Source organism: Barbatula barbatula, assembly GCF_947034865.1.
Source record: "Barbatula barbatula genome assembly, chromosome: 12".
Taxonomy (NCBI): Eukaryota; Metazoa; Chordata; class Actinopteri; order Cypriniformes; family Nemacheilidae; genus Barbatula; species Barbatula barbatula.
In genome coordinates this window covers 4105201-4127793 of record NC_136775.1, presented here as the reverse complement: position 1 = coordinate 4127793, position 22593 = coordinate 4105201, and the positions used below count along the sequence as shown (strand labels likewise).

Here is a 22593-nt window from a genome sequence, read left to right as displayed (position 1 = left end):
ATCGTTACAAACCACTCACAGTACTTAAGGAGGAAAATCGATTTTAAGATCTGAACAATCTAAATGCTTTTTTCTGTAACTACTGTAACAAAAACAAACACCAAAAAAGACATGATGAAGACTTTATTATGCACAGCACTCAGACATATCTAGGAAATTAGCAAATATAATTTATAAACACGTTTTTATAAGAAATATAATGCATACTTTATGTAACAAAAAAGCAAATTAGGAAAACTCTTCCACTTCTTTCGACATCTCCTGAAACAGAAAAACACATGTTTAGCAGGTAAATGTAATGCATCTGAAAATAAAGCAACCTGGTGATTGTCAAACAAGACTGCAAGAAATTATGCTATGAAAAGTTGTCATTTTAATTCACTGTACAATCAATAAAATGGTGGTAAGATTGTCGTTGCATCTCCTTAACATACCAGGATAAGTGCAGTTTTGTTGTAATCTTTTCTGTGTCTGTAAATGCTCTGACACAACAGAGCATATAGTTTCTCCAGATGATTAACCTCATACCCTTCGGTCATTTCCACAACTTTCTGCAGTAGGTCCTGTAAAAAAATACAAAGAGATTAAAAATGCCCAGAGAGTCTAAAGCAAAAAAAAGAGAAAAACCTAACCCCAGGTTTTAACAACAACAGCATGTAAAATAGCAAAATAAATGTCTATATTTCTGTAACAAGATCTGCAAAAATAGTAGACTGACTTTCAGTTTGTTGTGATCTACAACAAGTGGCTGCTTTTTCTGCTCCAAGATCTTCATGACAGCATCCACACTGATGAGACTCTGCTGTTCGGCCTGGACCTTAAAACCTCTTGTCACCCGCCTCGGTCTAAACTCTGAACAAATACAACTATTCAGAAAAACTCAAAAACAACTTTCTACTGAAAGAAACAAAAAGTACAATATAAATGCTATTAATTGCAAAAAAAACTAATTATTCCTTCAGTTTATTTTTGCTGGTAAATATTATTTATACTCTCGACATTCTTGTAGTAGGTGGTTTACATGTCTGACATGCTAACCTGTTCCTGTGTTGTCCTCTGAAGTCAGCTCCGTCCTCTTTGTCCTGGTATTCTCTGCTGGATGGACATCATTCTGTCCGACTGTGGCATCTGGATTCTGGAGAGTCTCTCCATTCACGACTCTTTCCACTACAGTGGCGGCACTATCATCTTGTGTTTCCACGTTAGTGTTGAGATTATTCTCCTCTTCAGCATTTGAAGTAGATTCTGCAGGGCCTTCTGCACGAACAGATACATCTACCTCCATAAACTCACTTTCAGTGTCCTTCGTATTCTCTGCATCTTCAGTGTCCACCTGTTTTCCATCTTCCTCATCATCCTCCACCTCCTCCTCCTCTTCATCACCTGATTCAGGATTGTCTTTGGAGTTCAAATGTGAGGATGTCCTTTTTCTGCGGATGAAGCCATTTTTCCAAGTGTTTTTCCTCTTCTTTTTCTTTTGAGCAGCTATAGAAGCTATAGAAACAAATATTATTTTGACGTTAAGTAAAGGCAATAGCAACTGGTTTTCATTTCAGGTTTTGAAATGTGGCCTCTAAAACACTGAGTTCACTGAGGCAGCAGATTTGTCAGTCACCTGAATGACTTCCCGACTGGCGTGTTGTCATCGCTGCTGGAGTTGCCACAGGTGCAGCATCTTTACTAGTCGCTGGATCACTTGTTGTCTGCTCCACTGTGGCGGAGACCTTTGGCAGCACGTGATAGTAAGCAGGAGTGAATCGCGATGAGGTGTGCCCTGAAAATAAATGGGAATATAAGCGAGGGCTACGGTCACGTTTACACTCAAATATGATGTCAGAGCAAACATCATTGCGGTGTGAAACCTCGTTTGATGCGCGACTCCTTGATTTCAGTGCAGATCCTCTCAAAGTCTTCATCAAACTCATCTCTGATTATGGCATGCACAGTGTCCTTTAGAGCGCAGGCACGATGTCTGATGAGCCGATCTATTACAAACACAAATATTACACACATCACACATGTGGTGTGCAGTAATGTAAGCTACACTTTAGGATCATGGGAAATCATAATTGATAGTTTTAACAACCATCATGCCTGACCCATTAACCGTGGTAAAGGACAAGGTTTAATTTTTCCAGCTCACCTGAGGGGTCTCTGTCTGGATTGTACTCAAGGGCGTTTTTCCAGATCAGATCCACGTCATGTAGGTAAGCTGCCACTGTTTCATATTTGTGCTGGTCTATTTTGGACATTAATGTAGACAGGTCCATGGGCTCTTCGATGACTCTAGTGTAATCAGGAACCTGTCACAATTAAAACAGGTCAGAGAGCACGTGACCTTAGAGCTGACAGAAGGGATGTGGACCTGTAAAGCTCAAAATACCTCCTCTGTGTCCACAGGCTTGGTGAACGCCTTGAAACGTTTGTCCTGTGCCAGTCGGTTAGTGACATCCCGCAGGAAGAGTCGGAGTTCCCTGAACGTGTCCTCTTCCTGTTCCTCTAGCTTCTGCTGCTCCTGCTCAGACAGCAGACGGGGAGGAGGTGGAGGGGCTACAGGTAGTACCTCAAGCGTCTGGAGTACTAAGAAGAGAGGAATGAGTCAGTGGAGTACATTTTTTATCTGTAAAAGGAATGTGATTTACGCAATTTAAATACACTCACCTGCTTCTCTCTTAGACATAGGTGCTTTGGCAGCTTGATTTAAAATAAGATCCTCAAAGAATCGTAACCTTGCTGCTCGAGAAGGCAGTGGAACGTTGAATACCTCATCATATTCAACATGAAAGAGGTCCTGCACCTTTAAACCAGACAAAAACTATTTACTTCCATTAAACAAGATACACAAATAAAGATTATGTTATTATTAAATAAGTCGCCTGAATGCAACTAAAACTATTACTTTTACAAGTTACATGAATGATCATATATCTGCAACACAAATATTTATTTGGTTTTAAAACAAACAAGCCCCGGCACTGGTGTACGGCATGTTACCTCAGGATTAAGTGTCTCGTGAGGATAGTTGCATGTGGCAAGGAGGAGGCAAGGGGAGAATGAAGGAATGTTCTGCAGGAGACTGATGAATGTGGCCTTTAAAGTGGAGCTCACAGTGTCCCACCATCGCTGGATGTGAGGAATATACAGAATGCTGGGGGCCGTTCTCCTTGCCTCACAGAAAACCTGAGATGAAATATATCCAGAGTAATTATCATCCCTATCTTTGATGTCTTAAATAAATGCGGTTCTGTGTGTTTGTGTGTTCACCTGCGCACAAGCCTCCTCTGGGGTGGCAGAACTGACCCCATACAGAACAGCAATGTCAAGTGTATACACTGTGAACTTCTCAAGAGCATGAAGAACAGCAGGAGCCAAGTGTGAGGTCTGACCCGACCCGGGAGTTCCACAAAGCAGCAGTCTGGGTCGGAATGAGATGGGCTGTTGCAGAGCGCTCCTGCAATACAGAAAACAAAAGCAGTGAAGAAGAGCAACAGCAACTTAAAGTTGTGTGGTATACTACATTTTGGCTTAAATCTAGACTAAAGCAGCACCACAGGTATCCTTCATAAAGAGAGCACATTCCAGGAACGCTTTGCACTGAGCTTGGTAAACTGAAAATTCATCCAATAAAGCATCATAGCCAAGCAAACTTAAAGAAATAACACTGTTGTGGATAAACTGGATCTGTTACCCAGTATTAAATAGGGTAAAGAAATCTTTAACAACTTATGGCAAGATCTCTTATCTCATAACAAGGCATTTTGTAAACACCTGTAAGTTCTCTCATCAGAATCAGTATTGACACAAATGCAAAATTATCACTTATATTAGATCATGTATGAAACCTCTGGCTTGTTAATGTTTGTGTCTGTATGTCACGATTCTCTCATCTCCCACCTGCTCAGATGGAGGATAGGCGCTGTAGGTCCAGTGCTCTTCTGGCCTTTATTGTTAGAGCATATAGAAGGCCCTTCGTCTTCACTCTGTAGTAGATCATCTAAGACGCCAGGCACACCCTCTAAAACAGAAAATACGTCAAGTATTACAATCTCTTCCATGATATTTAAGAAGTTGACAAAAGCTGTTTTCTTCAACACACTAGGAGATAAGCTCTCTCACACTGACAATTCATTGGACCATTTATTAGCAAGGCGCTTGCTTCCACATTGTATAAGACTGGCTGCCGTTTTGTTCACAAAGCTTATGTTTCAGTACAGGTAGATTATTTTGCTGGAATCATGTTACATCATGTCTGGTTAGGACACAATTTTCTCAACAAAGCTCAAACCACATAAGCAAGATAAAGAATACTTAATTAATAGAATCTGATGTTATGATAACGTACCGGAGTCTCTGTTCTTCTTGAGAACCTGTTCTGCATGAGGAAAGAGTTTCTGCAGCATCTCCATGGCTTTACTGAGGGTAGAGTTCAGCAGAGGTTCGATTACAGGTGTAAGAGCTTTAGCTGGAGAGGCCACTGCTCTTTGGGAAGCTGGAACTATTTTGCTCATGGCCGAGAGGAAGTCCCGCCCACCGACACTGATGGACTCTACATCCAGCAGGAGTTTCTGGGAGGTGGTGTAGATCTGGGGGTAGCGTCTGCGCAGTGCACACAGAGCTGCTTCTGTGCACACTGCTTTGATGTCTGCGCCGCAGTATCCTGGCAGCATAGAAAAGTTGTTAGATGTGCTGAAACAGACTTTTGACATGACAATGCATTAAACAGAGTAAATTTACAGTTTTAACAGTAATGTCAGGCATGAACCCTGCAGCCGTAGCCTATCAAGTAACCAGCGCTGCTTTAAAATGTAAGTGAAATGAGAAGTTGTGTTATAAGCACTTAAAAATGCTAAAAGTCAGAGCTACCAAGAACACTGAGGTGTGTTGGAAACCATCATCAGTTTATTAGGACATTTCACATGTGTGAAGCAGTTCTTACCGACACATTTGTCAGCCAACTCTTCAAGGAACGCATCAGACAACGGTGGGTCCCACTGCCTCGTATGGATCTTCAAAATATCTTTGCGAGCCTGCAAAGAGTACCATTTCTTGTAAACTAATCTAAGCACTAATCTAAGTGTGGAATATTACGTTTGTATACCCATCAAGTTTCGAGCTCTTAACTCTCACCTCTCTGTCAGGCAAGCTGAACAGGAATTCTCTGTCAAATCGCCCAGGTCGTCTGAGAGCGGGATCTATGGAGTCCAGACGGTTAGTGGCTCCGATAATAACCACCTCACCACGACTGTCCAATCCATCCATTAGAGCCAGCAAAGTGGACACAATGGAACTTCAGACACACGAACAAACAAATCATAGGACAGCATTAGGAAAGCACAGTGAAACGAAAGAACAACAATGCATAGGTGCAGTAAAACTGGTCTCAGCTAGCCTACCACAGTATACGAAGCTAATGGGTTAGATGTTTATGGCAGAGATATTTTTAGCCTACTATAGCATCTATGTATTGACAATACATCACAGCCTGTTGTGCCTTATTCCTTTATTATCACACCTGTGTATCTGGTCTTGCCGGCTGGACCGAACAGGTGCAATCCCATCAATTTCATCAAAGAAAATAATCGATGGACGCATTTGGTATGCCTTTAAAACAAACAACAGAAATTCTTCAAAATCATGCATGGATTCAAGGTTTTTATTATCGGAATAAAATGTTTACCTGGTCAAACAGAAGGCGGAGCTGTCTCTCAGACTCGCCCACCCATTTGCTGAGGCAGTCTGCGCCTTTCCTCATAAAGAACGCCACCTTTCTCTCGCCCTGACTGCACTCGTTTGCCAGGGCTCGAGCAACCAGAGTCTTCCCTGTCCCAGGGGGGCCATAGAACAGGCAGCCCCTGCAACACACAGCAAAGAATGTTAAACAAAAGTAAATTTATTGTCTTTAATTTAATTGAAGGGTAAAGGATAAATTAATTATAAGACAATTTGATATATATAGCGCTTTTCACAATTTGTATTGTTCCAAAGCAGCTTTACAGGAAACTACATGGTGTTTTATATAATAAATTCAATTATTCTAGTAAATAATATCTAATGTCAGCATCTCCTGGTGGTTTATTTAGCATATTTTGCATTAAGTGAATGCTTGGCTGAAAAGATGCGTCTTTAATCTAGATTTAAATTTGGCGAGTGTGTCTGATCCTCAAATAATATCAGGAAGGCTATTCCAGAGTTACGGTGCTACGTATGAGAAAGCTCGACCCCCCTTGGTGGATTTAGTTATTCTAGGTATTATCAAAAGTCCTGAGTTTTGAGATCTTAGAGAGCGTGATGGGTTGTAGTGTGATAGAAGCTCTGTTATGTAGGTAGGGGCTAAACCCTTTAAGGCTTTATAAGTGATTAAAAGAACTTTAAAGTCAATACGATACTTAATGTGAAGCCAGTGAAGGGTTGATAAAATTGGGGTTATGTGATGGTATTTTCTGGACCTGGTTAGAACTCTGGCAGCTGCGTTCTGAACTAACTGTAGTTTGTTTATTGATGATGAAGGACAACCACTAAGTAGCGTATTACAGTAGTCAAGTCTTGAGGTCAAGAATGCATGAATAAGCTTCTCCGCGTCAGCAACACACAGAATATTTCGTAACTTGGCAACATTTCTTAGGTGGAAAAAGGCTGTTTTTGTGACATTTGAGATGTGATTTGAGATGTCAGTACATCCTTCAACTTGCAGTTTATAATCAGAAATATTCGGTTTGCATGTGTTTGGTCCGATAAGTAATATTTCTGTTTTATCAGAATTTAAAAGAAGGAAATTACAGGTCATCCAATGTTTTATATCTTCAATGCACTCTGTCAATTTGGATAGCTGGGAGGAATCATCTGGTCTGTTTGCCCTTCAAATTGATCAACTACATTCAATTAGTATTGCCAACTATTTTAATTCAAATAATTTAAGTGAATTTCTAAAGATAAAGTGTATAATTTTAGCACCACTAGTGGCACTGAACAAAACTGCAAAAACAAAGACGTTTCCCAAAACTCTTACAACCTCACATCATCTGCCATTGTTCAGTAAACGCAAACCCACACCACTGGTTGAGCCAGTAGGCTCAAATAGCAATGTTTGGAAACCCCACCTCAGAGCCAGTGTTTACACTTAAGTCAACAAACATACTTTATACACTGCGTTTTGCAAATGAGATTTATTTGATCAAAATCAGACAGCATACCTTGGAGGTTGAATCTTAAACTTCTCAAAAACCTCAGGGTAAAGCAGAGGAAAAACGAGCATCTCTTTTAGTGCAGAGATGTGTTTGCCCAAACCTCCGATGCTGTCAAAGCGGACCTGCACACATATCATCAAACATCAGTCAAACAACAGCCTTCTTAAGTTCTTTAGTTGAATTAATCAAAGGCATACATACCGTTTGGTCAATCTGCATTGGATCCACATCTGCAAGACTTGCTCCAATTTTGATCCTGTCCTTGTGGACTCCCAACAAGTCCTCCTTGCATAAATTCATGGGGAGGCATCTGCACAAAAAAGAGTGAATATTTGCATTCAGAAAATATGTTGATAGTTGAATTTGAAGTCCAGTTTGTCTTTATGTGTAAAGATAAAAACTAAAGTACGGGAGTTGCATTTTAGACCTGTCTGATTGGTCCTGTTTGCCTAATAAGACTTAAGTGAACCCAAAACTAAGGCTTTGAAAACCTGCTTCAATATAACACTCCATCAATGAGCTCTTTACTTCTGAGCTCTTGTAAGTCGCTTTGGATAAAACCATCTGCTAAATGTAAATTATGTAAATATCTTTACCTGTTTATTGTCCTGTTACGACTCTTGCTTCTCCGTCTCTCCAATTGTTCTTCATCAGAGGAAGAGGAGGATGTGGAGTCACTACTATGAATGGCATGTCTTCTCCTGATATAAAAAACAACAGAAATGACACCAGAAATGCATGTGTAAAACCAAAAGGTTTCGTCACAATCCACTCTCCTTTTACCCAACACACAATTGCCTGAACATATTAGTGCATTGATTACACCAGGGTGACATATAGCACCATTTTATGTGTTGTCTTTACAGTAATGACCCTTTATTTTACCCCATGCAGATGATTCTATCAAAGTTAGTTCTTACCCATCACTCTCATTTCGGTCTATACTACAACAAGATAAGGTACACAGAGAACACATGAATGCTACTGCAATAAAAACAGAAATGATGCAGTGATAAGCAGAGATGGAGGTTAAATATAATAACTGTGCTCTATTGCTTAATTTCCCTTTTTTTAGTTGTTTTGTGGAAGTTAAAAAAATCTACTGACAGTTACATCAATGGATAATGCGTTTACATTTTGGATGATCATGGACTGTACCCCTGGTCACATGATTTCATTAGCCTGGATTAAAAGACTAACGCTGACCTGGTGCTCCTCCGGTTGTTGTACAGGCTCCGGGGACCTGCAGAACTGAAGGAATATCTTCTTCTCATTGGGGTGGAGTGACGCTTAAAAAAGATGCTCTGCTTCTTCGGTTCTGTAATTAAATAAATATATTCAAATAAAAAACAATGAAATAATAATTTATTTAATAAAGTCCAATAACCTGATATTTGTTTCAAATGCATTGATCTTTTATAATACTGCAGAATAATACCAACCATCAAGGGGTGCCTGGTATCGCACAACAGCTTTTCTTTGCCTGAACTCGTAACGTTTTCCGTTGTCTTCCTCATCTTCGTCTTCATCTTCTTCCTCATCATTTTCTTCTTCCTCACCCTCCCCTTCTCCATCCTCCTCCTCTTGATCACTATATTCTGGAAAATGAGAAGTTTAGAGCTTAAACCACCATAATGTGTTCCATGTACAACATTAATACATTTAATTAGATTACAATAGCAGTCCAAAAAACTTTTTGGAGCCTATAGGCTTTTTATGCTACAAAGGTAAAGACTCAGCAGTGATACAATGCCACTGCTACATATCAGAACAGGGTTCACTTGTTCAGGACGTTTAGGACACTATCTTTACCATTCTCTTGGTTGTCAGAACTCTCCTCTTGTGTATTCTCTGAAGATTTTGTGATTCTCTTCCTTTTGGTTCCAGAGTAAATTCCCAGATTCTACAAAAGGAAACCACAACAGTCAAGTCCAAGTTGATCACAGCTTCACTGGAGGAGTAAATGAAGATCACGATGAACCTCATCTTCACTGCCTCTGCTCCTCAATCTCCGACGCATTTTCTGCATGTCGTCCATCTTCTGAAGCACAGCCTCTGCGGTGCTGAAATAGACAAAACCACAACCACTGAGAACCAAGATGCCCAAAAATGTCAGATTATCACCAGTCTAAAAATGAGGGACCAAAGGGAAATTGGTTCATAGCTCACTAATTTGAGTGAATGACTACATTATTTTTCTTTTGAACATCAAATACGAGCTGATTTAAAGGTGATATGAGTCATTTATTACATTTTATATCCAACAGGTTCAAGGATGGCACTAGAGTCTATTCATCTTACCAAACTTTGCAATTCTGAAAAACTAGCGGCACAAAACACCTATTACACACATTCCTTTAAAATAAGCCAATGTCTCTAAAAACAGGGCAAGAAAAGAGTTATGTTTTCGTTCATACTTTGTAATGAGCCTGTCATAAAGGACCGACTGGTTCCTGGCATTAAGTTTGTATCTTGTAATTCTGGAGCTGCGTCTCACAGAACTGTCCTCCTCTCGAGCACGCAGGTTCCAAGAAACAGGAGTAGATTCGGCCTCATCTGAACAAAGCATTGCATTATTTTTTAGTAAGCTGTAAACAGCAGAATTTAGTCTAATACTTATACAGGACCAACAAGCCCACCTGTGTGTTCATCTGCAGATCTCTCTCCATCTGCCTGTAATCTTGGTGATTTCCTATGAATGAATGAATGAATGAATGAATGAATTAATCAACACACAGGTTACAAACAGACTCAGTACTGATAAAGAAATCACATCCATTACACTGTCTCACCGCAATTGTCTTTCGTTATTCTCATCTTTAGAAGGGGATTTGCTGGTCTGTCCATTCACATCAGCGAAGGTGACAACGTGTCTTCCTTTCTGACCTCTGCTCCTCATGCCGTTTTCCTCTTTTATTGACAAAAACCCCTAAAAAACGATGTTCACACATGGGCAGTTGGCATCTGTTGTGTAACTAACGTCATATTAGTAGGAAATTGACTCCTGACACCATACACTTTCTCTTCTTTGTTTAGTTCCCTTTATTTATCCGTATCACACCGTAAATAGTTTTTTCTTCAAATTTTTAGGGTTGTGTACTTTGTGTAATATATGGCATAACGCAATGATACCGACATGACAGTGGATTCTGATGATGCACAAACACATAGAATAGCACTTGGCATTATTCATAAAACATCAACAGCCGCAGCTTGTTTTAGCATTTACCATTAAAAATGCGATTTTACTTTTTATACGACTTTGATTGTTTTAAAGTGACAAACTTCAGGAACCGCCTGGGGCTTTTTACCCGCCCTCATCAAACTTTGTTTTGACTGAGCAGATGTTTAGCTGTCAGCTAACAGAGAATGTACTTAGCATACTTGCATGAGACAATAATCGTGCCATATACACATTGTAAGTCAACCGTACATTTTTTTTAACAATTCAACTCTTTGCAACTTGTATGCCGAGTTGTTGTGGCGTTATGTATCTAGCGCGCGCGTAAAGTAAACAAAGTCTCGCGCTCTTTCATCATCCAACAGCAAAGTTCAAAAAGAGCGAATATTGACCGCTGGATAAGAAACATTTTATAACTAACGTGTTAGTACTTCTACAGAAAAATACTGCCTTACGTTCACCGGGCTGTCGTCGACACTCGTCATACTGTCATCGTGGGCCTTTTTAAGCCGCGCGGACTTTCGCTGAGGTGGGTTCAAAGACAGAAACTCCGTGCTCGAGTCCATATCGCCGTTACTGCGCAGCATCACCATCCTTAATATGTCTTAAAGACCCTAAAATCATTCAAACTCGCTTACAAATAATGTTGTCTGTATTTAAATAAGCCGAGTACATTCAACATCGTTTTCAAATCGCGCTCAGCTCCTCGATTTCTGGCGCCAAACGTCACTTGCAGCAGAGGGACACAGCGCAAAACATGAATGACGTAAAGTAGATCCGAGTTATCAAGCTTCTCGTCTTAGTGCTTTAAATGTGTTGTTCAAATGAATACGACTAAACAATAAAGGACACATTACTGGAATTGTCACAGACAAGATAAATTGTGTTATTGTTATTTATACAGGATACAATGTTGCGGAGGGATTCGTTTTGGAAAGATGTGCCCAGTCATTTTTGGCGCGCCGTAAGTGACGCGACACTCTCGATTCTGATTGGCTTGCGCAGGCCATACCCACTCGCTTGCTTTTATAGCGGGTTATAGATAAATAAACACTGCTGCCTACCTAGGGGCCGTTTCGGTTAGGAGGTTAAAGCAGCACCTTGTTAAAATTAAAATGTAGCTCTGTGTTGGCTTACCTTAAACTAAGTACGTGCGCCACTACTATGGAAAGCCATGATCAATGGAGCGCCGATATTACGATTCAGCAAAAAAGCTTTATTTCTTAATTTCTGAATTTATGTGTGTATGTATTAATTTCTTTATTCGTGCAGTTTATTTACACACACGTAATAAAGTTATTTTTCGTCCTCCATATAAAACTATCATTTGTGATGGAATGTAGGGGAGAGAATATGCTCTGATATTATTGATGTAAGGATGGATGAGATGGTACAGTTTTAATAAAAATGCACGGGGAAATTACACAATTCCACTCCGGTCCTAAATTGCTCTCCAGAAGTCAAAGTTCATCCCTATGAAATAATTCAGCCTCAATAAAAGCACATGACATTTAAGTCCTTTAGATGGACTCAAAATGTGTCCCATGAATAACTGTATATAATTAATAAATCAATGAGGTACACAACTTGGACTTTAATGGGGGGGAGTAGATCAAAAGGCTACCAAAGAAAACCTGCTGCCCACCAGGTTAAGTTCGCAAAGTTACTATGGTTACTGACTCTTTTTGAAACGGGCTTTCTCTGGTTTGACATACCTCGCATTCTGAAACAGAGTTTTCACTAAACCTCTGAAAGGGGCGCCTGCAAAGACGTTAGATATTCTTAATACATTCATGAAACGTATATAAACAAACATCAGGTTGTCATTCTTATTCTATTTCATATTGTTTCCTTTCATCAACCCATTTGAGCAGCGTTTTGATCAATCTAAAACCTTCAACAGCAATATAAAATGTACACTCAAAAAGATTTTATTCCTTCAGTGTGAAAGAAAAACAAAATATTAACAATACAATGTTCGCTGAATTCTACTTTGAATTGTTCAAATTCATGAATAAGTACTCATGTAAAAAAGATGTCAAGGTAACCAGTGATGAATCTGCATTTTAAAAAGACGATTTTATAAACGATTTAAGCAATAGCCGCCAGATAGTCCTTCACCTCCGCTGGGGTCAGTCGTCTGAATCCGGATTCATTGCAGATTCCCACCTCAATATTGTCTTCAGTCATCTGACCTTCAAAGCTTTCCTGTAACAATCAAAATTATGTTTGATATCTCAGGAACTACCATGATGCACAATTCATTATCATAGACATTTAGCAAACATGGCTGGTGTCACATTTGTGCTGTAAATGATCACCTTAAGAGTCAGAATAGCAGTGTGAATTGCATCTTCCAGCTCAAGATCCTCGTTGTATCTGAAAAAGGAAGATGTAGGTTAATATAACACCTAGTATTTTTTATTATAAATAACAACTGGCATTTGAAAAGCATTTCATACCTTTTTTCAAGGAACGTTTTTCCATTTACATGGTTTTTACCCATTGCTGTGGCTTTCCATGCAAAGTATGCTCCCTTTAACAGACGAAAATCCATTTGATTTTGAGAATCCAATACATAATATATCCAGTACAGAATAAAATACAATAAATTATTAATTTAAAAGGAATAACATACAGATGGGTCAGACTGGAAAAGGTATGGGCGGTCTTCATCCCAGCCTGCAATCAGGAGTGACACCCCGAATGGCCGGACACCTCTGCAAAAAACAGCATCATATATTGTATTGTGCGATTAGAAGCATAACAGGAAAGTTGCATCTACAGAATGCATACCCTGATTGTGTGTACTCCTGCATAACAGAAGCTACTCTCTGAACAAGCTGGCCTGTAGGTATCGGCTCTTGATAGACAAGGAAATACTGCTGTGCAAGCTTTCTTGCTCTTCTCACCAGTACCCTGCAGACACAAAGGCAAGACTTTTTGCAACCAACTCTATTGTTTTCCCATACAATCATGCATTTATTTGGCACCACTATATGATGTTTAATAGGATATGTAGTTGAACAATCTATACCTGTAGTCCGGACCCATGCCGCTGTACACTATACCAATGTGTTTGGTTATGGGCTCCACTTTGTGAACACTTTGCTCGTCATAGAGAATAGATTTCTGTTTCTTTTCTGTTGCCAGAACAACGCCATTTGCAGCTGTGAGTGAGAAATCAGAATTAATATCCTGTAGCCCATAAAAAACATATAGGACCTGTAGATCAGACTTGCAGCCATTTAATTCAAATACATTTTGCATATATAAACAAAACAAAGTTTAAGAAAGGTCTTTTCATACCTTTTATTCCCACTGAAGGAGCACCAGCCGCGACAGCTGCTAATGCATACTCAATCTGAACCAGTTTCCCAGAAGGGCTGAATACACAAATACATTTAAGAGATCAAGATACATTGTAATGTACTGTTGGTAAAACAAGCAACAGACGGTGATACATAAACATAGCGTTTCAAATATGGAGTTTGTTTTGAACATCATATACTCAAGTGTCAAGTCATGTCAAGTGTATGTTTTCTAGTTGGAAATGTTACAGTATGAGTATGGTGGGTCTTAACAATAAAAGTGAATTATACACAAAATAAAACCAACAAAAGTCTAAAACTTGTGAAGCATACTAAGTCATGTATATTTATAAGTCACACATGTATGTATATTAAAAGCACATATGGAAATCTACCCCATAACGTTACCCTGAAAGTGAAAGTAAAATCAAGTTCAAATCACAAAGACAACGCAAATTTTTAAACACCCCTAAGAGGGGTAAACGTTTGCGGTGTAATGCATTTTCTGTTTTGCTCGCTCTGTTGCGGAAAATGATGAACATGGATGTAAGCTGCACAGCATTAAAAACAGAGTGACTCTGCATCAATGCCCGGATGAAATTGAATTCAATGCTTTCGAATGACTGAGATCTTTGTAAGTTTGGGGATTTGCGATGCACAAACGCACAAACACGCGACCCTAATGAATAAAGTGTATAAAATAATATAATAAACAAATTACCTGAAAGTGGTCAGAGAGAAACTGTACCCTCTTTCTGCCATCTTCGTGCCGTGTTGGGGAAATGACGTAACGAGCTTAATTGATCTGATTGGTTGGCAGCGCAACTGACGGGAACTGTGGGTAATGTATTTTTCTTCACTGCACGCGTAATTCCTTTGAGATTAAGTTGTATTGCAGCTTAATTAATTAAAGGGGTTTAATACTGTGAGAACTTGAATCCGTAAATGTTTTTTTTATAATGTCAACGCGAATGTTCTCTCCAAATACACGATAGTTTCTAAACAACACTTCCCAGAATGCACCTAGCAGGGTCACGCGCATGCGCACTGCCCAGTGTGTCGCTGAGCAGTGACCGTGAGAATGTTTGATCTGTTCATGTTGTAATACACTCAACAAAACAGCACAATGTCGTTATCGAGTTTACTTCAGTTATTCAGACACTCGCTGCAGCGACTAGAGCTCAGTTTAGCGCAGGTGGTGGGTTTCGACAGGAGCTTAGGTAAGTGGACATTTACTGGCTACGAATATGCCATGTGTTATCTATCCATTCATATCGCTATAATGTATATACTCTAAAAATATGTCACATTTTATCTCAATGCAACACCATTTCAGTATTATTCATTTCTTCCACTTCTGTGGGATGATAAACATGTAATTTTCAATCTCATGTGCCGCCTTACTCTGTTGTAAAGTGATGAAGGAGACACATGTTCACTGACTTAAGAAACTAAACAATGTGTCTATGATAGGCTTTATTATGAAACTTGTGATTTTGCCTGCTGTATAAGTAAAATATTGCAGAAAGTCAAGCATTTAAAATCTTTATACCGTACATATATTAAGAATTTATTGACTGTAGATGGGGGTGTATGTTTGACATGTATGTTTGAAATGCTTGTGCCTTGAACAGCATTTAATTAATTAATTATTATTATTTGATCTATTTTAATTCTTAACATATAAACACTGTATTCAGGTCCAGCTCTGGCAGTGAATGGTCCCAGCGTTCTCCCTCAAGCCCCTCACAACAGTGATGAGGAAAGCTCAGAGCCCAGTTTCATGGACAGCATCTTCTGGATGGCAGCTCCGAAAAAGCGACGAAGTATCGAAGTGAATCGCTGCAGGAGACGAGACCCAGATAAAATGATAGAAACCAAAGTAAGAACTTTTTATCTTGAAATAAACAAGCCCAGAACAATAATATTAATACTGTCTTGTTTTACATATAAATGTATGCATTTGAGTGACACTTTTTGCATATGGAGTGCCAAGTGTCATTTCTCCTTGTTTGTTTACCTCCTTCAGAACAATATTGAGCCATGTCCAGAGTGTGGCAACATGAAACTAAAGCATGTTCTGTGTGGATTCTGCTATGAAAAGGTCAGAAAGGAGACAGCAATGATACGAAAGCAGATCTCCATCATGGAAGGGGCACCTCTCAACACTCCTGCTGTGGAGTCCGTTGTTTTGTATGAAAATGAAACGCCTTCTAATGCAGACAAGAGAATAATAGAACGCAGCAGGAAACGTCCGTATTGGTTTAAAGTGTAATATATGTATTTGACACGTTGTTTTGTTAATTTCAAAATGTTGAATAAATTCATGAATTCTGTCTGTCATTTTCAGTTTTTCTTTAATATCATTACAATACATACTATATACCTGTCAGGTTTTTTATTGGGGTTCTCATGTTTGATCATCACTTTTTGGAGCTGTTTATAACAGCTGAATATAACTTTCGGTAAATGCCTTTGAAAACATAACACAATTTAACAAATATTGCCAAGTACTTACTTATAATAGAATTTGTATTTATTTATCAATGGTTATGCAGGTCATGAAACAGCCTGTACGTTTAAAATAACCCACACTGTAATTCTAAATAAATATTGGGAAGAATAACCTAATGACAGCGCATTACAAATATAATGTAACTATGGGATCTAAATACGGTAAAAAGTGGTATAAGAAACTTTTAATCTGTTACAGCTGTGGCGCTGGTTGCCTAAAAATCTGTCCTTCAGTCTGCACATTTGATGCGCCTTTGGGAACATCAAGAACATCACATGTGCACCATTTCAGGACTATACTAACTCTGGGCTTGTGGGTCATGGTGGGGGTGTTCAAATGTCAGTGTATCTTTTATATCATGTCAAATAAAGTTGTTTTTTAGAAAAACGTACTAATAATTATAGGAAAATAAGATTTATAAATACGGTTAGTGGCACAGTTTGCATTCTCTCGCTATATTAAAAAAGATAGGTCCTCTACCGCACATAATGCTAAATGGAACATTCGGTGTCATTTTTTTGACGTAATAGCATATTTGTACCTGCTTGAAAAGATCGCATGAAGCAGAAAACTTTAGGTTGTTCACGGTGAGTAAACAGTGATTATTAAAACATATTTACTTGCATTAAATAAATTCGACAAGCCTCGTATAAATTCGCTTGGGTTTAACTAACTTGCTGGTGGAGAAGTGCATGTCAGGATCCGCAGCGTTGCAGCTACCTGCTATTTTAAGAGGTTGGCATTATATTAATGTTATTTTGACTTTTATAACAGCAAAACAGTTGCTTTGCTTGTGTGTAATAACTAAGATAAAAATATGCCCTGTCAGTGTTGCAAAAATGCATTTTATCATGACTTGAAGTGCATTATTATTTAATAACTTAGTAAACGTGTCAGGAAATAACCAGGCATGATCATATAAGAAGTATATACTTTTTGCATCTGATCAGAGTTTCTCCATGAACAACCTAAATAATCCTCCAAGATGGAATATTAGACCAGATCCAGGACCAGATGACGGTGGGAGATGGAATTATGCCCTGCTTGTGCCCATGATCGGGTTGGCAGCGTTTCGTAAGTATTATTTATGCAAGTTTTACAAGGGGATCATGTCATAACTGTAATATATAGAGGCTAATGTATATAAATAATATAATATATTATACTAGATTTGGAAAACTTGAATTTCAACTTTTTAATTTAAGGTATTTAGTGGATACTCATTGAAGAAGATTGAAGTGCTTTCACATGGGTCGCTGTGTCATAATACAAGAAAGCAATACGAAAATTGAAAACAAAAATGTAAGAAATAAAGTAAAAAATTGAATTGAAAATGTACATTGTTCACTCTTGTCTAGGTTGGATATGGACTCGAGAATCAAAAAAACAGATCCAAGATGTGAAAACTAAGTACGATAGCGACATGGCTGCCATCACCAGACAACTGGAGCTGAAGTACAGAGACAAACTGATGGAAAACCATCGGACTGCAGTGCACCTGGAGGTAGAGCTCGAGAAGGAACGTCAGCGGGTACAGGGCTACAGAAAGGCACTGATCTCTCAGAGCCAACAGGTCATGCAGGAAAGAAAGCAGCTTCAGCAAGAACGACAACACCTGGAGCAGGAAAAGAACCGACTGCTGGAGTCTGGTGCGGCGGGGGCAGCGCTGCGGGAAGCCCTGCAGCGAGAGGAGGAATGGCAGCGCAGGGCACAAGCTCTGCTGAGGGAACTGGAAGTGCAGCTAGTGGAGAGGCAGGAAGCTTTCTGCAGCATCCTGTTGCCACGGGAACATCGTCTGGAGATGGAGAAGAACCTGCTGCTGAAAGCGGCTAAAGACCCTGTGGGTGCTGAGCTGAACCTTGAAGATGGTCTCAGGGACATTTTTAAGAACGACAGACACTGTGCAGACTTGTTAAACATGGATAAGCGTAAAAATGGGAATTTGATGTGGCTGTATCTCAGGTACTGGCAACTGCAGGTCACGCAGCAGAAACACAGGAGAGCGGAGGAGTCGCTTAAGGGAGCCCCACTAAACTTCAGCAAACCGTGGTGATAAAAAACAGGTAATAAACAGATCTTTAAAACACCTAACGACCGGTATGTTTTTTGCACTGATCTCTCTTATGCCATGTTGTGTTCATCAACTATTACTGATGCCAAACTTCAGGGGCCCGTTTCAGAAAGGAGGTTTAAGAAAAAGTATATTAACCCTGAAACGAGGGAAACTTTGGATTTTCCATAATCAAACCTGTTTCTAAAAGAGAGCTAACTTATACTCGGGATCATAAAAACAAATAATCGATCCTTACATCAATAACATCAGCCATCGTGGCCGTGTATTACATCCGAGCATATTCTGTCCCCTAGATGAAGGATGTGAAAGGAATTTCCCTGCTTTCCTGTAGCTCAGTGTTTAGAGCATGGTGCCTGCAACGCCAAGGTCATGGGTTCGATTCCAGGGATGGCACATACTCAAATACAAATTTAAAGTATCATGCAATGCAAGCCGCTTCCAAAGCGTCTACCAAATGCGTAAATGTAAATTTATAAAGTGCACGGATAAAGTAATAATTAAATACAGACAGAAATGAAGCGATAGAGCGCGCTCTGCCGCCATGTTGCTTTTTTGATGCCGTTGCCATGGTGAATCGTCATATCGGAGCTCCATTGATCATGGCTTGTCGTAGTCGTGGTGTATGTGCTTAACTTAAGGTAAGCTTACCCAGAATTGATTGAACTAACTCGAATAAACTGTTCTGAAACAAAAAACTCAAAAGTTTCCCGTCTCCGAGCCAAAATGTGAACTCTGAGTTGATTCTCTGTGTTTGTTGAACCTCCTCTTTGAACGGGCCCCAGGCCTGTTGAGTCTTTGACAATCATTTTACATTTGGAGCACAACAGAGAGATTTATCTTTCCATGTGCCATTTATTTGTTTGAATATAGTCGGGTCATTGGGCTAAAGAACATTTTAAGTGTAAGCTTTAACACTATAAATAAGACTAGTAATTGTTTATGTAATGTTTTACAGTTGCTAAATTAAAGATGAATTTAAATGAGTAGGATTTATTCATTGTTACTCTCATTGTTAAGATGGTTCTTAACTATTATGTGTTCCGCATTATTTTATAAATAAGAATATACTGTTGCTGAGATGTGCAATAAATGCCTTTCTGAAAAGAAAGACGTACTACATTTCAAATGACTCAAAAAGTTTATTTTTGTTTCTGTTCTTATTCCACAATTACATAAATACACCAAACTGAAACTTGCAATTATGTAGCGATGTGTAAAAGATTGATACTCGCATATTTCCAATAGATAAATGACAGCATATGGGATGGACGGTAAGTGACCCGTTCATTGTAGACAAAAGTTAAGACCATTTGATTAAAGGTTATTGCAAAATTTGCTGAAAAGTTTGTTCTAAGAAATAGTAAGTTTGCATATACCACTTTTGATACCTGTAACACAAAACATTTAAATCTTTATCAATGTCTCCAAATGCTTTATCGGCTGTCGCATTTACCTTACATAAGATTTCTCGAGTCATCTCTTTGTAAATAAATACACTTGCACCCTTTTATGCGCTGTGAGTAAGTCTTCAGAAATAGGACTGAGATCACCCACCACACCATTCACCAGCTTTCATCACCTCATCATTCTCTTCGCTGGGAACGATGCAACTCTCGTGGTGGAGATATGAGGCTGGACGCTCTAAAGTCCTGACTCCTAGCTTGTATTACCATCGGCTTATGTTCGGTGATGGATGAAAGCTCTCTCTTCTGAGGCCAAATTCCATTTGAACTAGTCTCAGAGTCCACTGCAAAGGGAGATCGGGTCACATCAGGCCTCGTGACATCCCTCGGTACAAACATTGGTATCGGGAGGATGTTTTTGTAAGGTAAGTGATATTCCTGCATTGGCTCCCCCTCTCTCCCCATGCAAAGAGTCTGGTTTGGGAATCTTCGCACTGTGAAATGAACCACCTGTTTTCTTTCGTAGCTCTCCTTTCTCACCGAGTCTTTCTCCAAATGTGTCGTCCTGTGGAGGATATCAGAAGTTAGGTATGGTTATATGTACTTAAGTGTTTTCTGTAAAGCTGTTTTGCTAATGCTCATTGTGAAATTCTTAAAGAAATAAAATGTTATTGAAATTGAATGATCTTTTGTAACCGTTTCTTAAACCCTCCACAGAAACTAACAATGTGGAACTCCACAATTCACAATTCATTCAACTGAATTCTGACCAAACACCTTGAGCTAGTACCTTGTGTATTAAAGACATTGCATTTACATATGATAAGTGCGTCGTTCAGGAAGTGCTAAATAGAGGGCATACTTGTATTCTGGTCTCGTCTCCATCAGCAGATCTAACCAGGTGGCTTCATATGACTCTCTGGCAATTTCATCCATCTCCTGGATTTCACTGTAGGAGTTCAGCAGATATGACCTGGGCTTCCTGCTCAGGCAGTGCATCTCATCCGGTTAGGCTAACTAAATAAAATCGAATCAGAATAGCGCAAGTCAGATCCTTAAGTACAACTGCTTCTCCTCTTGAGTGTTTCTCTGTCTTATAAATAAAAGTCTGTTGCTATTTTTACACCCTACCAGCATGCCCACAGAAGTGTGTACAGATTGATTTAGGTTGAGGAGGGGTGAAAATTACTAATACCACATCCATTTAACTTATACGTACACAGCTCCACCAGCAGGTCAACCGTGCCAAATGACCTGAGATCTGAGCTCAGCTTTCTTGTCGTGTGTGCGTCAGGACTTAATGGTTACTGCTGATAGGAACAAAACTATTCGGATTGCAGTAGTGTTCAGTGTACAAAGCAATTTACGGTGCACTTTATCAATAAATGTGTTCTCCAGGATCAAACTCATGATCTCTGTGGTGCTAATGTAATGCCAATTGAGCTACAAGTGTTTACTGATAAAATTAAATAAACAGATGAATAAATGGAATTTATAAATAAAACTTAATATTGTATGGTATATAGTGTACAGGTTAAAGCTAAATAATACGTCCATACAAAACATCCGTGACATCATAAAAACCTCAAAATAGACCAAGGTGCAGATTTCTCTGACATGTTGAAGGCTCTTTTGTGTCAGCACCTGTGAAAGATGACACACCATTATGGGATGCATCTCGCACTGTTGTATGTGTCCTCATACCAGTCTCTTAGATTCATGGGCCTGTACAGTAAATGGGACACCTAATCCATCTCTCAGCAATATAAACAATTCTTTCTCAAGCTACTGATGAAACAGACTGCACTTTAGACGTGAGGATTCCTATGAGACAACTGTGAAATGTAATATTGTTAACAATAATATTGTAAAACAATACAGATAACATATAATTTGTTTTTTGTAAATAATGTTTTTTAATTGTGCATTCAAAGTAATATCAATCAAACTGCAGATTGATTTAGTAATAACTTAAAAAACTACCACATACAAAAAACATGATTTATGAAAATGAAAAAACACTGAGTTATCTCTTTTTTGCAAATGAACTGCTTGTTATATTATTACTTACATTTCTTCCACCCCATTTCTCAATAATATACTGTACTTCAATGTTATTTTTTACACTACATGTTCATGCTTCGTTAATAAAATAACAGTAATAGCCTACTGTATAAACTGAACACAGAACAACACTTTTTAAATAAGAGTCATCGTTGATATTATTAAAATGGAAATTACAACCCCCCCTAAAAATATATAAAATAAAGTGATCATTCCTCCACGAATGAGACAGTTATATACAGGTACATACAAGTTTAGGATTCCAGTGATGCCAACATCCTTTTAAAGCCTAGATAGGAATGTTGACAGCTTGCCGATAGATTCTAGCTATGCATTTAATGCAAGGTACAGCATCACATTACTTCCTTCCGAGCCAGGCCAAAGCACCGACCCCACTGCACTGTTCCAGCACATTTCCCCTGAAACAAGAGCCATGTGCCGACTGCAACAGCAATACCCGTGCAATACGAAGGATGGTGAAATGGCCCTCAGACAAGAAGAAGAAAAAAATCAAGTGATGATGTGAAATGCGAAGTATGAATCATGCATGAACATTTATTTCTATTTTACAAGTAACTTTTATGGTTCGAGATCAATGATGAACTTTCCATTATGGGATCTGAGAGTGGGGGGGTGTAAGTGGGGGGGGGGGGGTAATGGAGAACATTGGTTGTAATGGAATGATAGATATATAAATAGCAAGCTCATGATCTGGGTTATGGAAATATGTTATGTCATCATGTGAGGGTGTGATGTCATATATGAGCACGTGACGCTTGACGGAAGAATTGCATTTAGTAGAGACTAAAGATTCAGAACCATTAGTTTGTTTGCAATGCAGTTTCTGCGTACTTTTTCCCC

At 39.1% G+C, this 22593-nt stretch overlaps 5 protein-coding genes across 9 annotated transcripts; 2 read left to right on the top strand and 3 right to left on the bottom strand.

Annotated features, from left to right (window-relative positions):
* Window positions 1–105: 105 nt before the first annotated feature.
* Window positions 106–11124, bottom strand: atad2 (ATPase family AAA domain containing 2). Of its 4 annotated transcripts, none has more exons than XM_079469378.1 (29): window positions 10821–11124; window positions 9977–10113; window positions 9824–9876; window positions 9602–9740; window positions 9166–9247; window positions 8997–9087; window positions 8627–8782; window positions 8391–8502; window positions 8105–8128; window positions 7781–7885; window positions 7386–7494; window positions 7191–7306; window positions 5678–5852; window positions 5513–5601; window positions 5128–5287; window positions 4937–5027; window positions 4343–4657; window positions 3895–4015; window positions 3265–3451; window positions 2995–3180; window positions 2662–2797; window positions 2384–2580; window positions 2144–2303; window positions 1863–1985; window positions 1616–1774; window positions 1039–1494; window positions 719–852; window positions 435–563; window positions 106–261 (listed from the first exon to the last, which is right to left on the bottom strand). In XM_079469378.1, exons 1-29 carry the CDS (start codon window positions 10956–10958, stop codon window positions 229–231), a joined length of 4113 nt encoding a protein of 1370 aa, XP_079325504.1. In that variant the 5' UTR covers window positions 10959–11124; the 3' UTR covers window positions 106–228. The 4 variants fall into 4 exon arrangements, with proteins under 4 accessions (XP_079325504.1, XP_079325506.1, XP_079325507.1 ...); XM_079469379.1 differs by having other exon boundaries at window positions 109–261; window positions 1039–1485; XM_079469380.1 differs by lacking the exon at window positions 8105–8128 and having other exon boundaries at window positions 10821–11096.
* Window positions 11125–11734: 610 nt separating this feature from the next.
* Window positions 11735–14488, bottom strand: psma2a (proteasome 20S subunit alpha 2a). The gene is made up of 8 exons (XM_079470323.1): window positions 14398–14488; window positions 13675–13751; window positions 13403–13535; window positions 13162–13284; window positions 13004–13085; window positions 12828–12901; window positions 12687–12744; window positions 11735–12573 (listed from the first exon to the last, which is right to left on the bottom strand). The coding sequence occupies exons 1-8, from the start codon at window positions 14436–14438 to the stop codon at window positions 12457–12459; spliced, it is 705 nt and encodes a 234-aa protein (XP_079326449.1). The 5' UTR covers window positions 14439–14488; the 3' UTR covers window positions 11735–12456.
* Window positions 14489–14660: 172 nt separating this feature from the next.
* Window positions 14661–16108, top strand: mrpl32 (mitochondrial ribosomal protein L32). The gene is made up of 3 exons (XM_079470453.1): window positions 14661–14896; window positions 15377–15558; window positions 15706–16108. Exons 1-3 carry the CDS (start codon window positions 14803–14805, stop codon window positions 15949–15951), a joined length of 522 nt encoding a protein of 173 aa, XP_079326579.1. The 5' UTR covers window positions 14661–14802; the 3' UTR covers window positions 15952–16108.
* Window positions 16109–16435: 327 nt separating this feature from the next.
* Window positions 16436–19388, top strand: ccdc127a (coiled-coil domain containing 127a). Of its 2 annotated transcripts, none has more exons than XM_079470189.1 (3): window positions 16436–16778; window positions 17142–17265; window positions 17550–19388. In XM_079470189.1, the coding sequence occupies exons 2-3, from the start codon at window positions 17151–17153 to the stop codon at window positions 18242–18244; spliced, it is 810 nt and encodes a 269-aa protein (XP_079326315.1). In that variant the 5' UTR covers window positions 16436–16778; window positions 17142–17150; the 3' UTR covers window positions 18245–19388. The 2 variants fall into 2 exon arrangements, with proteins under 2 accessions (XP_079326315.1, XP_079326316.1); XM_079470190.1 differs by having other exon boundaries at window positions 16689–16926.
* A 460-nt stretch (window positions 19389–19848) lies between these two features.
* LOC306901957 (telethonin) lies at window positions 19849–20667 on the bottom strand (the record flags this gene model as incomplete). The annotated part of the gene is made up of 2 exons (XM_079470191.1): window positions 19849–20233; window positions 20531–20667. The coding sequence occupies 2 exons, from the start codon at window positions 20665–20667 to the stop codon at window positions 19849–19851; spliced, it is 522 nt and encodes a 173-aa protein (XP_079326317.1).
* Window positions 20668–22593: the final 1926 nt, after the last annotated feature.

Coding starts and splice junctions, on each gene's coding strand:
- atad2 (XM_079469378.1), bottom strand. CDS start 10,958: ATGGTGATGCTGCGCAGTAACGGCGATATGGACTCGAGCACGGAGTTT. Junction 3,452..3,894: donor CCTATCCTCCATCTGAGCAG/GTGGGAGATGAG, acceptor TCTGTATTGCAG/GAGCGCTCTGCAACAGCCCA. Junction 2,581..2,661: donor TATGTCTAAGAGAGAAGCAG/GTGAGTGTATTT, acceptor CTCTCTTCTTAG/TACTCCAGACGCTTGAGGTA.
- psma2a (XM_079470323.1), bottom strand. CDS start 14,438: ATGGCAGAAAGAGGGTACAGTTTCTCTCTGACCACTTTCAG. Junction 12,745..12,827: donor AAAACGTTCCTTGAAAAAAG/GTATGAAATGCT, acceptor TTCCTTTTTCAG/ATACAACGAGGATCTTGAGC. Junction 12,574..12,686: donor CTGCTATTCTGACTCTTAAG/GTGATCATTTAC, acceptor TGATTGTTACAG/GAAAGCTTTGAAGGTCAGAT.
- mrpl32 (XM_079470453.1), top strand. CDS start 14,803: ATGTCGTTATCGAGTTTACTTCAGTTATTCAGACACTCGCTGCAGCGA. Junction 14,897..15,376: donor GGGTTTCGACAGGAGCTTAG/GTAAGTGGACAT, acceptor CACTGTATTCAG/GTCCAGCTCTGGCAGTGAAT. Junction 15,559..15,705: donor ATAAAATGATAGAAACCAAA/GTAAGAACTTTT, acceptor TACCTCCTTCAG/AACAATATTGAGCCATGTCC.
- ccdc127a (XM_079470189.1), top strand. CDS start 17,151: ATGAACAACCTAAATAATCCTCCAAGATGGAATATTAGACCAGATCCA. Junction 17,266..17,549: donor GATCGGGTTGGCAGCGTTTC/GTAAGTATTATT, acceptor ACTCTTGTCTAG/GTTGGATATGGACTCGAGAA.